The 16,652-nt window shown below is 49.4% G+C and overlaps 1 protein-coding gene across 3 annotated transcripts in view; it reads left to right on the top strand.

Moving 5' to 3' along the window:
- Positions 1 to 16,652, top strand: part of Grik4 (glutamate ionotropic receptor kainate type subunit 4) — a 363,614-nt gene that overhangs the window by 67,134 nt on the left and 279,828 nt on the right. For 2 of the 3 annotated variants that reach the window (XM_048795924.1, XM_015489727.2), the window contains exons 1-2: positions 10,244 to 10,369; positions 13,720 to 13,851. In XM_048795924.1, the coding sequence (XP_048651881.1) occupies positions 13,770 to 13,851 (82 nt within the window). In that variant the 5' untranslated portion in view covers positions 10,244 to 10,369; positions 13,720 to 13,769. Of the gene's footprint in view, positions 1 to 10,243; positions 10,370 to 13,719; positions 13,852 to 16,652 lie in introns of those variants that run through there. The other variant, XM_048795923.1, reaches the window with a different exon arrangement.

Below are 16,652 nucleotides of genomic sequence, written 5' to 3'. Positions count from 1 at the left end.
TTCCTTGCTTTACCCTAAAAGCTGTTACTTGAGATGGCCACATCCTCCCTTGAATGTATCTCTTACTATACCCCAAGGGATGTCTCTCCCATGAGGGAGCCTGCATTCTCTCTTAAATACATATCTGCTTTCCTAAACAAATCTGTATCTCTGAAAAAAAAAAGGCAAAGATAAATCTAAATGGAAGCTATAGAATCTTTGCTTTCTGTCTGTATTGTGTGGTATGTCCATGTATATGCTTATGTTTGTGTGTTGTCTACAGGGTAACTAATAGACTTGAAGAAAATGAGTGCTCTTACATTAAAAACATAACCATCTCCCCCCCACAAAAAAAAAATCCCTTTCAAATAGAGATGAAAATGTACTTTGCTGGATTAAACATGTGGATCACAATCAATATAGCTGTTTGTTTCTAGGCTACAGGAATGTGCATTAATTAAATTTGTAATATATTTAGTGAGAACTTACCTATGTACCAGCCACAGTATTAGGCACTTTGTAGTATTTCTCATTTGAAACTCCAACAGCCCTATGAGGTAAATATTATTACCTCTATTTTACCTCTATTATTACCTCTATTTTACACATGAGGCAAATGAGGCTCAGAGAAGTTACTGTCTTTGTTGCAGCCAGTAAGTGAGGGAGCTGAGATTAGAACCCACCTGTATCAGCAGCTTTCTGTTACTATAACAAAATACCTGAGATGAACAGCTTATAAGGAGGAAAGGTTTATTTTGACTCACAGTTTCAGAGGTTTCAATTCAATGGCTTTGGGGTCTGTATTGAGGCACATTACATTATGGCAGTTGGAGCATGTGGCAGAGGAGGCCTGTTTACCTCAGAGCAGCCAGGAAGCAAAGAGACAGGCAGGAGGGGCCAGGGTCCCAACATCCCCTTCAAGGAATGCCCCCCATGATCTAAACTTTTTTTTCACTATGTGCAACCTATTAAAGGTTCCACCTTCCAATAGCACCACAGGCTGGGGGCCAAGCCTTTAACATGAGGGCCTTTGTGGAATACTCCAGATCCATACTGCAGCACCAGCCTTCCAGAAGGAATGCACTCACCTGCTTCTCCAGACATTGCCTTGCCGTGGCCTGAGCTCTCAGGAGGAGGAAGGCTATTCTTGCAGCCAGGGCTGAAGGAAATCAGAATCAATACAGCTGTTTGTTTCAGGGCTGTGAAGTCACCTCTCAGGTCACTAGCAAACCTTCCACTAGAAGGGGAGAAAGAAGGGGTTCCCTTTTCTTGCCTGCAGTAGACAATGAAGTAGTCAAAGATAAGGTTGCTCTCTGAGTGTATGTGAATTTATCCTTTTCTTCTTTGTCTTAGAGCATGTTAAGAACCTGTGGAGCTGTGAGAATCCTGGTCTCCCCTTTAGGTGCCTAAAATCTGAGGACACATGTATGGTGTATGTACATGCACTTTGTGTGTGTGTGTGTGTGTGTGTGTATACGTGTACACGTGCATACATGCATGTACGGGTGTGTATTGCATGGAACGCATGTGCATGTGTGACACGCAGTGTGTTGTAAGTTGTGTGTGTGTGTAAGGGTCTCAAGACAAGTGTAAGGGTCTCTTTTTCTGCAAAGCCTCCTGATCGTGCCTGGGCAGCCCTGAGAGCTCTCTGCCTGGTGCCAGCACTGCCTTGTGCCTAGACTGTGTTATTGCAGCTTCTGGCCTGTACTGGGCGACTGATGCCTGTCTCCCCTGCAGACGGGGGGCCCTTGGAAAGAATGTGTCACATTAGCGTTCTTTCCATAAACACATGTTGAGTGTGCAGATGTGCAAATGGATGTACAGAGGAGTGGACTTACGCCACCACTGCCTCCCCAGCCTTGGCGAGCCCACCATCTGTTCCTGATCACTCACGTGGGTGGGGGTCTCATTGTCATGGAGGCTGCCTGCTTATGGCATGGAGCCCCTGGTCTGAACTCAGAGAGATGCTGGACATCCTTGGTGCCCAAGCTTACTAGGGGCCACCAGGCTGTGTGCAGCTGGACTAGACAGCCAGCTGTGCTGGTCATCTGGAAGCACCTTCTTTCTAGTTCTAGAGAATTCCCTTGCCTACTGGCTTCTCCTTGGGTCGCATGGAAAATGAAAGTGTTGAGAAGTTGTTCTTCCCGTGGTTAATGTGTTCCATGCCTGCTGTGTCCCCCTGTGCTCAAGTTCCGGGCAATTACCCTCCTGCAGGGTTTTGTTGCTGAGCACAGCAGGTGGGCCTTGTTTGTAATTCACTTGCACCATTAACGCTGGGTTAGCACCATAAGGGCACCTGATCCATTCAGTGCCCCCAGCCCCAGATGCCATTCGATATTGGGACGTTAAGATGGCTTTGCTTCTCCCATTTGAAGCAATGAGAAGCTTAATCCATTGGTTGTCACAGAGCAGTGGCAGTCATCTACACTGATGGAAAATCTGTACCCAAACACCAGTTCCCTCCTCCCCAAATTGTGGAGTTTTGGCTCTGGACAATAATAGCACTAATCACAATACCAGCTGTCAAGCATGGAGCACTGGCTGTTTGCAGGCGTGCAAAGATCACAGTTGATCTTTGAAAGCAACCTAAAGGATAGTTAACATTCCCTCCATTTTATGGGTGGGGAAACAGGTTTGGAGAGGTTGATCACGTGCCTAGACCTAGTGAATAGCAGGGAGCTCTGTTTAAAGTGTGGAGTTGCTGTTGGTGACCGCCACATTGCCTCTAGTGGACATGAATTGCGTAAAGCTTAGTGGGTGGAGGGGACAGGACAGATCTCCAGCTTGCCATTCTAGTTACTTTTTTTTCCTAGCATTGCTATTATGGTAAGTCCCAGAGTAGGGGGAAGATGAATAGGATTTAAACATCCTCTTCTAGATTCACTTGTATTAATTAATCAATCATACGTTTACTGAGCTCTAACTAGGTGGAAAACATTGTCCTGGGTGTTTTATAGAAAACAAAGATAAATCATTCATCTGTTCAACAAATCTAAGAGATAGGGAACCAGACATGTATTGTAGAACCTAGCCCGGGGAGCCAGGTGCTGGGGGGTGTTGGGGAAGAATGCTAGGACTAACCAACTACAGAGATCTCATTTAGAAAAACCCTTCTCTAAGTCTAAGTCTTCTCTTTGTGTGTTTCCAAAGCATTTTTCATGTGTAACCTCTTCTTTGACCTTGAACAACACTGAAGTATATAGGGCAAGCAGTATGTCTTCGATTTCATGGGAAGCTCGGATGCCAAGGGATTTTGATCAGACAGTGAACAAGTTCAGAGCCGGGTTTGAGGGCGGCCTTCTGACTCCAAGTTCAGACCCTTGTTTACAAAATCACTCCACTGTCAAGTTCCACATTTGGGACTGGACCTGCTTCAGACTCGCCAGTGTGCTTGATGTCCCATGTCCTGCTGAGGCTGGCTCTGGCGCTGCCTGGGGCTCTGCCTCCCTTGGAGACTCACAGAGTACAAGCTTCTCCCCCCCGAGGCGAGGCTGCTCAGAAACTTTTCCAGTTTGTGGGAAAATCCCAATGCCCTGATGTGCGGGTGATATCTGGTCAGGTCCCATCAGAGCTGGGTCGCCATGTTCCCGTGCCCTTCGCATGTGGCTAAGTGCCATTACTCTCTAGGCCCTTTGGTATGCCTGATCGTGTCGATTTCTTTAAAGCGCAGCTCGGGTCCTGCCCTCCCTTACCCAGAAACCCTCAGTACTCTTTATTGCCTGGAGGATAAAATTCAGCCTCTTTAACCTTGGCATTTGAGGCCTTCTAGAGTCCCAGCCCTTTCAGAATCATACACTTTCCTGTTTCTAGGCTGCTCAGACTCAATGGGACCTGGCAGCTTGGTTTGGTCACCGCCTTTGCTTTTCCCAGCACATACCTGGGAGGTCTCTTCCCATGCAGCATGTGCCTTTCGCCGAGTCTGTGGCCTGCATCTTCCAAGGTTCTTGCTCCAACTGTAGGGGCCTAGGGTGCCTTCCCTCTTCGGTCTTCCAGCCTGTTCCCTCATTTGGTGGCAAAGGCTGCTCTGCCGCGTGCATGCTGCTTTGTCGCTGTGATGCATCCTGAGCTCTGGTGCGCTCTTACTCTTTGCTGGAGGACATCATACTTTGCCAGGAGCTCCTTGGAGAAGGCAGCATATTTGAGAGTCCACCCAGCATGGATGCTGGTGCAGTGCTCCCCGGTTGCTGGGGCTGGGATGTGCTCAGCTCCCGCCCATGTGGCAGCCCCCGTTGGAGAACATACAGCACTCTTTTTTTTTTGTACTAGGGGTTGAACCCAGGGGTGCTTTACTGCTGAGCTATATCCCTACCCCTTTTATTTTATTTATTTTGAGACGGGGTCTTGTAAATTACCAAGGGTCTTGCTCAATTGCTGAGGCTGGACTTGAACTTGTGATTCTCCTGCCTCAGCCTCCTGAGTTGCAGTATTTACAGGCATGTACCCTTGCTTCTGGCTGACTTAGAGCATTCTTGATCTTTCTCCCTATGTCTTATGGCTGGAGCCAGGCTTTTGGAAACATGTATACCTTGTTCACATGTATGCCTTCCCCTTCCCTATGGTGGGCAGGTATGTGGGGGTGTTAAGTGAGAAGAAGCCCCTTGCTTTGCTAAGGAAACCTAGGATTTTCCCAGGGCATCCTGTGGCTGGAGAAGGTGAGGGGAAAGAGCCTTCAATCCCTGGCCTCTCATCCCACAGATTGATTGGCTTAAGCCCCTGGCAGAGAGAGGGTGATAAGGCCCTGACATGTTCTCTTCTGTACCCTGTGACAAATGCCGAAGCCTAGGACAGTTCCTGGAGAGAGTGCCCTCTGCCTTCTGACCCTTCGGAGAATGCTGAGTATGATGGTTTCCCAGGCCTCTCCTGCCTGAGGGAGGGCCCTCTTCTTGCACAGATCCTAGGACCCATCTAAGTACCATAGCAGGGGTCTCTAAGGCAAGTACTAGGACTGCAGGTTTTCTTAGGAGGGTGATAACTGGGGCAGGGGTAAGAGAATAGAGTGGGTTTTAGGGTGGACTTCCAGAGTCAGCTCTGAGCAGCACTTGGCTTTGTTGGAGAGCCAGAGCACCTGGGCTGGGGAAGAGTCAGAAAGTCTTGGAGAGACCAGGGCAGGCCCAGCATCACCGAGCACCTGGGTCTGAGCACAGGGGTGATTAGCCTCACTCTACAGTGGAAGGACCCTGACTCAGGGGTTAAGGAGAATGGCCCTGTCTTTGAATCATCCACACAGAGAATCAGATGCTTTATTGTGTGTGTGGTTTTTTAAAAAAATCATTAACCAAGTTTTTTAATTGAAAAAGCAATCCAACCTCTTTGTTAAAAATGCAAACAACGGAGAACACTTTAGAATGAAAAGTGAGTCTCCTTCCTATTCCTCACTGTGGTCCCCCAACCCCCCTGTCCAGGAGCAGCTGTCCAGCAGCCAGTTTCTACTCTGAGCCCCTCATTGAGGGGGAATGGCAAATGGCAATCGGTGCAAATTGAATTGGACAGAAGGGACCATGGGAGAGACCCCGCGTGGTGCTTTCAGGCAATTCCCAGTGATTGTTCTGAACTTGGGTGACTCTAGACTAGGTCTGTCATTCTGAATTGCAAGGGGACATCACTTACTTTGCTATGGACTGTTATTTTAAAGTTTACACATGTCCTATCATCTTATTCCTGACTTCTGGGAGCGCTTGGAGCCTGGGCCTGGGTTTCCTCAAGGAATGCCTGGGTCTGGGGTAGCTGCTTCCTGACCTGCTCTGCCTGGGATTTAAGGGAAAATGATAAAGTCTTACTTTCTGACAATGTTATCACAGGTGTCAGAAAGGCTGATGTGCATGAGAAGTGACCATTGGCAGGATGTATGTGGTGAGATGTCCACTTGGATGTGACAGAGCCAGGTCAGGGAGTTCCGTGTCTGTGCCCCAGCAGCTCTCAGCCTCAGGGCTTCATTGTCACTGATACTGGTTAGAGTGCTTTCCTGTGGTCTTGACCTGAGCACCATCATCTGAGTCTAGAATAATTCCTCTCCGGTTTCCGGTGGTGAAATTCTGACCCTGTCACCCTGTTGCACAACTGCCACCCCACCCCCCCCGCCCCCCGTCTCTTCTCCAGGCTGAGTGGCCTGCACCTTTCAGACGTCCTCATGGAAGACTGCAGTGCACCCAGCCTCACGCAAAGCAGACCAGCCCTTGCAGGACAGCCCTCCTCCTTCCAAACATCAGAGAGGCTCCTAGCAGAGGAGAAGGCCGTGTTTGGGAGGTGATTTAAATACCATCCTAAAAGCTGTTCCGTCCACCTCTCTTCCCCCTGCCCACTCCATTCCTCTGTGGACACTCCTTTGCAAGGTCTTTCGGCTCTAAATGTGTTTCACACAGCTCCAGAACTGGACTGTTTTGTTTCAAAGCCTCAGCTCACGTGGTCTCTGCCAGCTCGTCTCTCCTGGGGCCCAGCCTGGTGGCCTCAGATAAATGCCAGGGCCATTTTTCACCATTCCCAGCCAGTTCTGCCCTTCCCCTCCGACCCTGTGGTCCTCGTTCCACCTCCCCTGGCTTGCTGTGGCTGGAGATCAGCCCTCCATCTTCTTACCACTAACCACCCCCTCCTTTTCAGTGGGAAGGAGATGGGGATACTGTGGCTGCTGCGCCTTTTCTGTGAAGGGTGCTGGGCCCAGCCTGAGGTTCAAGGGGAAAAATCAGCTTGGGCTGCAGCAAAGAGAGGGGAGCAGGCTTTTGTCTTCAGAGAGGACATTCCCAACCAGGGGGGCTAGACTTCACCACAGCAGATACAGAGAAAGCAGCCCTCAGCTTTCTGCTCTGTGTGGACACCCTGCCATTTCTGAAAGCCACCATGCCTTGTTATCAGAGGCCTCTGGTCTCACATGCTGATTTCTCTGCCTTGATTTCCACCCTGCCCCACCCCACTGCCCCCACTGAAGCTAACTCCTGTCGAATTGGTCATCCTCAGGGAAGATGTCCCTCCCTGACACCTTGCACTTTCCCTTTGCCATCTGTAAAGATGGTATCTACTTATCTGAAGATCTGATTCATAGCCGGGTGCCATGGGGCACGCCTGTAATCTCAGGAGGCTGAGGCAGGAGGATGGCAAGTTCAAAGCCAACCTCAGCAATAATTAGGCACTAAGCAACTCAGTGAGACCCTGTCTCTAAATAAAATATGAAATAGGTTATGGGAAGTGGCTCAGTGGTTGAGTGCCCCTGAGTTCAATCCCCAGTACCAAATAAATAAATAAATAAATAAATAAATAAATAAATAAATAAAATAAACACTCTAATTCATGTATCTAAACAGCCCAGACTGGAAGGTCCATGAAGCCAGGGATTGCGTCTCAGGGCCTGGAAAACTGCTTGTCATGCAGGGGACACTTGGCAGATGCAGTCATTGAATGAGGGAAACACAAATTGTATAGCGACACCGAGTGCGTCAGTATGCTTTGGGCAGACCAGGGTATGGAAACAACACACAGCGTTTTGCTTTAAGAAGAGTACTTTACTCATTTGCAAAGCAATTCTGCATCCATTATCTCATTTGAGCCCCTTAGCAACCCTGTAAGGTAGATGGCATGAGAGTAATTTCCCCACTCTACAGCAGAGGAGATTGAAGCCCTGAGAGGTTAAGTGGTGGGTCCAAGGTCATGCCAGTTTCCTCCTGCAATCTGCTGGCTTTCCTTCTGTGACAGCCTGAAGCTCAGTGGGGGAGGAGGGTGACTGCTTCCCGGGTGATGTTGACCTGCAGCAGCACTTTGAATACGTGAGGGCTGTGGATTCACACTACTTACAAGCAGGCATGGGAGACCATCTTGTTGGGAGAAGATGTGGACATGGGCCAGGGAACTTATGTACAAGACCTGGAGGGAAGTGTTGAGTGGGGATGGAGAGGTGAAAGGAAGGAAGTTCACATTTATCAATAGCATCATACTTAAGGTCCAGGCCACAATTTTTCCAGGGGTCATTATCTGCAGTCTTACAATTGAGGAAATGAAGCTCAGAGAAGTTAAGCAATCAGCTTAAGGACACACAATGGCAGCTGGGATTGAAACCCTGGCCTCTGGTGAGGGATATTTATTTAGAGGTGCATCAGGGGCTTCTTTCTGAAATCTCTAAGGGAGTGATTAGAGGGTGAAAAGGTTGGGTAGTCATTCCTCTTGCCCAATAGAGCCTGAAAATCCAGAGGGGTTGTTCCTAGTCCTGTGTCTGGGTGCTACCACATCCCTATACTTGGAGTGCTCTTGGGACACCCTCTCTAGGGTCAGTCCCATGCTGGGCAGGCAGCTTGGCTGCTGCTCTTCAGTTCATCCTAAGAAGTCAGACCAGGTCCTGCTCCTGGGGCAGGTGCCGACCTCCTGTGGCACCAGGGCAAGCTGTCTCACCATAACTCATCACAGACTCCTGGGGGGCAACTCCTGTGGGAAACCCTAAATCTCCTGAGGGCACTGGGCTGAAGGTTTTGCCAGAGAGCCCCCGCATTCTCATTGGTCTGTTGCCGCCCCTAATTCAGCAAGATGTGCAGATGGCCGGGGTCCACTTGCACTGTGCTGGGCTTGTCCTCCAACATCATTATGGTCATCCCAAGTGCATTCTGGCATCTCCTCAGGGCCAACTCTGTGCTCTGTTCTGGGACACAAAGAGAAGGTGGGTGTTGAAGGCGGTGGAAGAGAGCAGGGTCCTGGAGCTGAGGATGTCCCAGTTCCTCCATTTGCCAGTGTAGTGACCTTGGCAAGCCACTCAACCTCTCTGCCCTTGGCTTCTACATCTGCAGATGTAGAGGCCTATCTGCCTCCCAGGGTTCTTCTGAGGAGCAAATGAGTCCAAAATGGTCCTTTGCTCATAGCAAATATCTAATCAATATTATAAAATTCAGTTCTGAGAACTGTGGAATTTCAGAGCTTAAAAGAATCTTGGAGAACATCTAGTCTAATTCCCTCACTTTATAGCATCAGAAACTGAGGCTCAAAGAGTTGACTGACAGAGTGAGGGGGCACGCTGGCCCCCAGCTCCCAGGATAGTCCAGCTTCCTCCCATCTCCTACTTATTACCATGGAAACTATATACCTACCAAGTGCACCCAAATGTATTAGGCCACAAAGCTCACCTCTAGGAGGCCACAGGGCTTAGGGCTGCCTCTGTCCCCTTCCCTGGCCTCCTCTTCACTCTCCAGGCAGGTGCTGGCTGCTTCCTAGAGTTTCTCCCAGCCAGGGGGAGTCAGAGAACAGCGGAGAAGCCCACATCCATTTGTCTTGAGGAGCCTGGAGCGTCAGGAGGGGTAATCAAGATCTTGTTGCCCATAACTGAGAGAAAACCTGTAATTAATCTGGCTGCCCCTCTGATTTCCTCTATCCTCCCCGCCACCAAACACTGTCTGGTGACTGTCAGCTTCCTCTCCATCCCACCCCAGAAAAACACGATTAATGATGTAGCAGCCTATGAGGTGAGAGAGAGAGAGGGAGAGAGAGCGAGCGAGCAGTGGAGGGACTGCAGGCGAGTCAGGAGGGGAGAGGTCATTCAGCACAGCCGGGCTGCGGGGGTCCAGACAGAGTGTGCACCTCAGAATGCAGTGAGCTGTCAGCAGGCTGTACCTGTCACGCTATCAGCTGGCCACTGCGCGTGACTCAGCAGGCGTTTATCGAGCTTCTACTCCATGTCGGCCCCATAGCAAGTACATCAGGTAGATGCGTGCCTGAAAGAGATGCTCCTGCCCTGAACGACAGGAGTAAGTGCAAAGTTAAGTAAGCACTCATTCATTCACCGAGTCCACCGTGGTCCTTTGTAGCAGCCATGCTCCAGGCACTGTCCAAGGTGCTGGAGGTGCTGCCAAGAATAAGAGAAAGCTCCTGCCTGCCTGGGGCTTGCATTCCAAATAGAACATATCTCTTTGATCTGAAAGAGATATTTGAAGGATGTCTCTCCTAGCTTCGGGAATCAGAGCAATCTTGCCATTGTGAAAAATGACTAATTAGGTTCCCCTTCTGGAAAAAATGGGGAATGTCTGGAAACATCCAGGCAGGTACAAGGGAGAACAGAGGGGAGAGTGCGGAAGCCCCAACTCCCAGTCCAGCTCTCTACAGCACATCTGTCAGGCTGTCACAGGTCCGTGTGATAAATGGTGCCCTGGAGCCACGGTCAGTGGAGGGTCAAAGGAGGAGAGCTTGCACAGGTGGAGAAACGGTATCTGGATTATATTCCTCATGGGCAAGGATGCTAACTGTAACTCACTGATGAATACATGGCGGCTGGCAGAGTCGTCCATACACATTCTCTGATTGGATTCTTTCATTATTTCGACAGATATTTTGTGAGTGCCTACTATGTGCCAGCCTGTGCCAGGCACTGGGGACACAGGTGGAAAAGTCCGAATTGTTCCTTGCTTTCCTGGTGCTCATCATCCCAGAGGTAGGCATTCTTCTTCCCATGTTTCCAGTGGATAAGGAAACAGGCTCCAAAGGGTGCAGTGCCCAAGATCATTCCTTACAAGATTGAGAGCCAGATCCAGCCTGACTTCAGTCCAACCCTGACTCTGTATCCATTGTTGTTGGCATGGCTGCCCCAAGGTGTTCAGAACAATGCCCTCAATTGTATGGGAAGGGTAAGTTTCTCAACTCTTTGTTCTCTGAGGTTGACTGTATCCCCAGAGCCTACAACAGAGCCTGGCATATATTACAGCCTCAATAAATATCACCGAGCAGATAAGTGAACTGTCAAAGAGGAAAGAACTGTAAAAAATCTGGTTAGGCTGTATAAAAGTAATACTGAATACAGTCACTTACATCAAATGCTTTCTAGGTATGCTTGATCAGCAGGCTGCATAATAATTATTATGCAGATGGCTAAATAGGTGTCAGATTAGCCCGTGTAAATTTTATTTGATGACAGAACTACACTCAATTTGAGCAAGTTTGGCTTATGTCGTTCATGGCCCTGAAGACTGGAGACCACATTTCAGAACAGTGATGGCTGAGGTCTGGGGCTGCCTTGGATTATAGCTATGTGACCCTGAGCAGGATGATGAGAAATAATCTCCTCCTAAACTTTACAAGAATAAAACAAACCACCATGTTGAACGTGTGGAGGGCTCAGTGGTTTGGAAATTTTTTCCATGTTCTTTATTGTATTTAATCCACCACACAAACTGTTACAGATGAGGCAGTTGTGCGCAAGAACAGTGAAGTGTGACGCTCAAGGTCACACAGAGGCAGGGCTGGGCAGGGCTCTGACTCTACCTCTTTCTTTTTCTGTCTTCACTTTTTCCACATGAGGCAGGAAGGTGAAGCTTCTAGATCCTTCACAAAGAAATTTGATGTCTTAATTTTAGTTTAATGTTAAAATGAGTCTAGTCTAAAACCTAACAGCTTGGCTTTTATTAACTAAAAATATTTTAATAATTTAGGGCTAAAAAAAAAGCATTGATCTTGGAGAAACAGGACCAAGACCCCCTTTTCCATCTGGGAAATCACATAGCATTTTCCTTGCCAGGACTGAGGGAGGCCTGTGTATGCAGGCCGAGCACTCCAGATCCTGGATCCTGGACCTTGAAACCTCACCAGAGGGACAAGGACTCAGTTCCACCTCTGTTGAGCTCACATTGTAGTGAGGAGACAGATAATCACTGAATAATCAACTTTATCCATAATAAGCACCAACGCCCAGCTTCCCTTGAGACTGTGTTTGCTTTAACCTATCTCTGCACTAACACCCGTGAATTAGGGGACAAAGATTCTGGGCCTGACTTGCCAACAGTGCAGTTGCTTTATCCCATTCCTCTCCCCTTTATCTCCCTCTGTCTTCTTCTAGCAGGGGATTGCTTAAGGCCTTCCATTCATTGAGCAAGTAGGTACTGTGTGGACTTTGTGCCTAAGTAGTCTCTGGGGACCCAACAGGAAGCTGGAAACAGCTCTTGCCCTTAAGGAGCTACAGTGATCCCAGGCAGAGACACACAAAGGCAGCGGCCATAGAAGGAAAAGTGCTGCTGTCACAGCCACCATGGTGGCAGTGATGGTGCAGGGAGAGGGGACACTGATTCTGGCAAGTGGCAGGAGCAAGGAGGGGAGCATGCTGCAGGGAGAGGGGACACTGTGCACAGGAAACTGCAAGTCGGAGAGGCGGGATGCTATTAAAAAAAAACCATTTTTTTCAGAAGTACAGCACAAAAAGAAAAGGCCCGTATCCCAGAAGCCCTCATGCTAGTGCCCACCCTAACCGCTAACTGGACTTCTGACCGCGCAGCATAGCTTTGCCCATTTTGCACTTTGTGTAGATAGAATCGTGTGCCTGGTTTCTTTTGCTCAATATTATACTGATGAGAGCCATCCTTGCTGAGGCCTTGGCTGTTGTGTTTCGTTGACATTTCTGCATCCCGTTCCATTGTGTGAATATGCAGTATGTTTCCCCTTTCTGCTACTGGACTTTTGCGTATCGTCCAGTTTGAGGAAATCCAAAGAGTGCAGCTTTGAGTGTTCCAGGCCACGTCTTTGGTGAGCATATCTGTGCATTTTTGTGGGAGATGTAGCAAGGAGAGCAGTTGTTGGGTCTTTAGGGTTTATGAAAGGTGCTTGTAGACTGGTTTCCCAAAGCAGCCAAATGCATTTACAGTCCCATTGACACTGCGTGAGAGTTCCAGTCGCTCGATGCCCTCACTAACACTTGATGGTGTCTTTTTTTTTTTTTTGGTGCCATTCTGGTGGGTAAACATATAATTGTTATGATATAAAGTCATATTTTCTTGATGCCCAATGAAGCAGAGCTCCGTTTCAAATTTGTGCAGGTCATTGGAATACATTATCTAGTGAAGTATCTATTCAGATCTTTTGCTCATTATTCTGTTGGATTGTCTGAGGCAGGAGAAGGAAACATTCAAATGTTTTCTGCTTTCCTTTCCTGGGATTAGGATATCCAGGTGCTCACTAGCTCTATTCTCACCCTTGTGATGGGAGAAGAGCTGCTTGGTTATTGACTCTGAATCTTAAGGTGTCTGAGAGGTCTTGCCAGTGGGAGGGGGATAGTAACCCTGCTGCCCTGGGGGGAGGCGTCCCCCTTCACAGCTCTGCAGTTGATATCAGGAAGGAAGGGAGGAGTTGGTGGAGGAAGCTGGGGAGGGGGTTAATTTTTAGCAGGCAACAGAAGCAGGCGTGGAACCTTCTGATGGTCTGCAATGTGTGCTTCTGCCTTTGGTATTTGCAGCCAGGGAGGAACTGGAATTCTCATGGCCCCTCTTCAACAGCTTCTCCTATGTTTATGTTAGCTTAGTTATTCCTCAGGTCAGCTCCTCTAAGAGGGGTCATTGTCACTTTTACAAAACAAGAAAACTGAGACAGCTGGCGAGTGGAGGGGCTGGACTTGAACGCAGCCTCTTCCCCACCCCCACGGGAAAATGCCGGGGGGGTGGGGCCTGGGGCTAGGGGTGACCCTCCCCCGTTCCTCTTCTGCTCAGTCTGGGCTGCTGTTCCTTAAGAGTAGGTGGAAGTCCTCATTCCCTAGTAGAGATTTTGAAAGAAAAGGAGGTGCTGTGAATCCTGAGCCTCAGTTGCAGCACCTGCCCCCAGTGGACCAGGAGGCCGGGATTGAAACTCGAGTTTTCTTTGGGCCTGGTGGGCATGGGGAGGAACGGCATGGCCCACTCCCACAGGAATTTCTGGTGTGGGGTTGTCACCCTCCCCAGTGGCTCTCCCTGGAGGCCCTGGTCTCTGGGCTGGGTAAGGGCGACTCCCAAGCCCTTAGCATTCACCTGCTCCTCTGCTTTCTCACAGAGTTATGTCATGCCCAGACCAGCAGAGGGCTCCATGAGGATTTATAGAAGATGCCCCGCCTCTCGGCGCCTTTGGTGCTGCTTCCAGCGTGGCTCGTGATGGTGGCCTGCAGCCCGCACTCCCTGAGGATCGGTAAGTGTGGCCTGGCTATGTGATGCTCCTACTCATTACTCCAAGGATCCATAGGCGACATCTGGGTGCTGCCCAAGCCTTGCAGGAGGCTGCCCAACCCTGCACTGTGCCTTCCTGAGTTTGGCTGGGGCAGAGGTGGGGACGGAGGAGGCGGAGGTGGTGGTATTGAGGCAGCAAGAGATTGACAGATCTGATCTGGTTGACTTGAGCTCCCTTGGTGATAACTTCCTGGTACAGTTCATGACAGAATCAGCCTAGCCCATGAAGAGGCAAATATTAGTGACAAAGAAGGGTGAGAATGGCCGTGGGGAGTTCAAATCCAGGGCTAGAGGTAAGAGAACAGGTCACTTCTCCTCTACTCTGACCAATCAAAGAACCCTGGAGATGGTGGTGTGTCCTTGGCAATTTGGATGAATCCAGGAGTCTGCTTGGTGACCCTGCCCTTGGCTTGCTATTTGCTGGCTGTGGCTTGATTCTGAGAGGAAGGGCAGGATCCTTCTGTCTCTCCCTGTCCTTGTTGCTTGGGTAGGTAGGCAGGGCTGCTACCTGTACCATCAGCAACTCCAAACCTGGAGCCGGGGATGGGGGGATCATGTGTCTCCTCTCTTGCTGGGACTGAGTGAGGCTGGCCAACTGCAGGCCAAGGGATTCCAGATCTCGAGTACTGGGGACTCAGTCCTGGCTGCAGGGCTGAGGACGGTCTAGTGCAGCAGGCCCAACGTGGGCATCAGAGGGCTCAGCCAGGGAACCTGTGGGGTCAGGTCAGATGGGAAGGTGTCGGTAGTTTCTATATGTGCATGTGGGGTGGGAGTCAGAGTGGACAGATGGGTGGGCCACAGTAGTGATAAATCTAACTCTGTGTTGGTTACAAGAAGACCCACCAGCAGGGACCCAGGGACAAGGTTGGGTGACAGCCCTATAAGAGTCAAATACCAGGCAGGTTATCCAGATGGATGACCACATGAGGCTTCTCTTCACAGACTAGGGTGGGAGCCGTGTGGGTGACGTAAATGATGCTGGATCTGGATCCTAAACCCGATCCTAAAAGGACTTAAGGTTTAAGGCTAAATCCAGGGAAAGGACTTCAAACTCCAAGATTCCTCCAATTGCCATCAGGACTGGTCCTAAGGGCCGAGATTATGGTTGGCATGCGGTGGTGGTCCAGCACGGGCCGAGGCGGGTCGATAGCTGAGACCCTGGACAAGCCAGGCCGGAGGCTGAACCTGCAGGTCTCTGAGCTGCCCCTTGTGATGCCGTGGGCATGTTTCTCTGCCTGCAGAGGCTCTGCTTGAAATCAGAAGTATGCACAAGTGACTCCACTCTCCTCTCACCCTGCCCTGACTTCCTGCTCTACAGTCTTTATAAAAAAAATTATGGGGAATTAAAAACAAAATCTTCCCTCCCTCTTCTTCATTCATTTCTGCAGCAACTTCAAAATCTAATTTAATTCTGCTTAGTGGCAGAGCGAAAATGGTTCATATCCTTAAGATGCTTATTTATAAGATGCCTACAGTTATTCAGCATTTGCTGCAAGGTTTTCTAGCCCCTCTAAATGAGCGGATAAAGCGGTAACCCATCAATTTCCATTTGTCAATAATGGGAAGCGGAAAGGGATTGAGCCAGAATTGGGAGTGCCTCGCGGCCTTGGCTCTCCTGACACTTGTTCTCCTGGAGGGAAACAGAAAGTGGAGCCAACAGATCCCTCTCTTGGCTGCTGTGCTGACAACAGAGGGCTTTGCAGGGACCCCGTATGCTCCCACATCCACACTTTGCCCGGTGCTTGTTCAGCTGTCAATCAAGACTCTGCTGGCCCCCAGCTTTGGTTCATGCCAGGCCATTTCCCATGATTTCCAGCTGAGGGGCTGCTGGCTGACAAGGTCAAACCGGCCCCATCTCCTGCAGAGACCAGGAAGCAGAGTTAAGCCAAGGAAGAGAAAGAAAAGAGAAAAACCCAAACAGCAATGCCAGGACCTGTTTTCCTGTCTCCTTGATTATCTTGAGAGTTAGGAGCTTTTAAAAATCTCCCGATCCTTGTGGATGGAGAGGTGCTAATTACATGCACTCCAGAAGGGAAGTGGAGTAGGGCAGGGATGGAAAGAGAAATAGGTCAAGAAAATATGAGTAGCTGTGCCTCATGGTAGGCAGCCGTGCACGCAGGTGGGCTTGCTGGGCAGACTGTTTTGGGGTCTCCCAAGTCCTTGAGAGTCTCCTGGGAAAGGGGGTCACTGCTCCCAGCATTGGAGTTTTGGGGGGTTTTCCCCAGTTCCCCAGTCTCAGAGTGGATGGCTGTCAAAACAGGTCTGCACAAAAGGACCCAGGATATCAGAGATAAATGGTCCAGCCTGCTCCATCCTCAGCCCCGCTTGTCGCTGGTGACAATATGGATGTTTGTAAAGAGGCCGCCGAACCCATTACCCTGTCTTGTGATGGCTGTTTTTCATTCAAGTGAGGCACAGGGTGGGAGATACAGCCAAACTGTCTATTGCAGTGTCCGATGTTTACCCTCAAATGAGGTCTTTGGGTAAGAGAAAGGGATTTTATTTATGGCTGTGAGGCTGCCTGCATAAATTCCCCAAACTCACACGCATATGTCAGCCCCCTCAGCCATCCATCTTCTGAAAATTTTCTTTGATTTTGTTTCTGTCCCTCTGGGTCCTGAGTGGTGACTGTGGAGCCACGAGTTAATAAATGTCCCAGGAAGACCCCACCCTGTCTCTGTAGCCCTCCATTACTTAAAGAGATCAACTGTGGTCATAATATCTCAGAGATGTAAAAGGTAGTAAGGATCCATTATCCAACCT

Source organism: Marmota marmota, unplaced genomic scaffold, assembly GCF_001458135.2.
Source record: "Marmota marmota marmota unplaced genomic scaffold, marMar, whole genome shotgun sequence".
In the NCBI taxonomy this organism is placed as follows: Eukaryota; Metazoa; Chordata; class Mammalia; order Rodentia; family Sciuridae; genus Marmota; species Marmota marmota.
The sequence above is the reverse complement of the archived record's forward strand: the minus strand, read 5'-3'. Positions and strand labels throughout refer to the sequence as shown.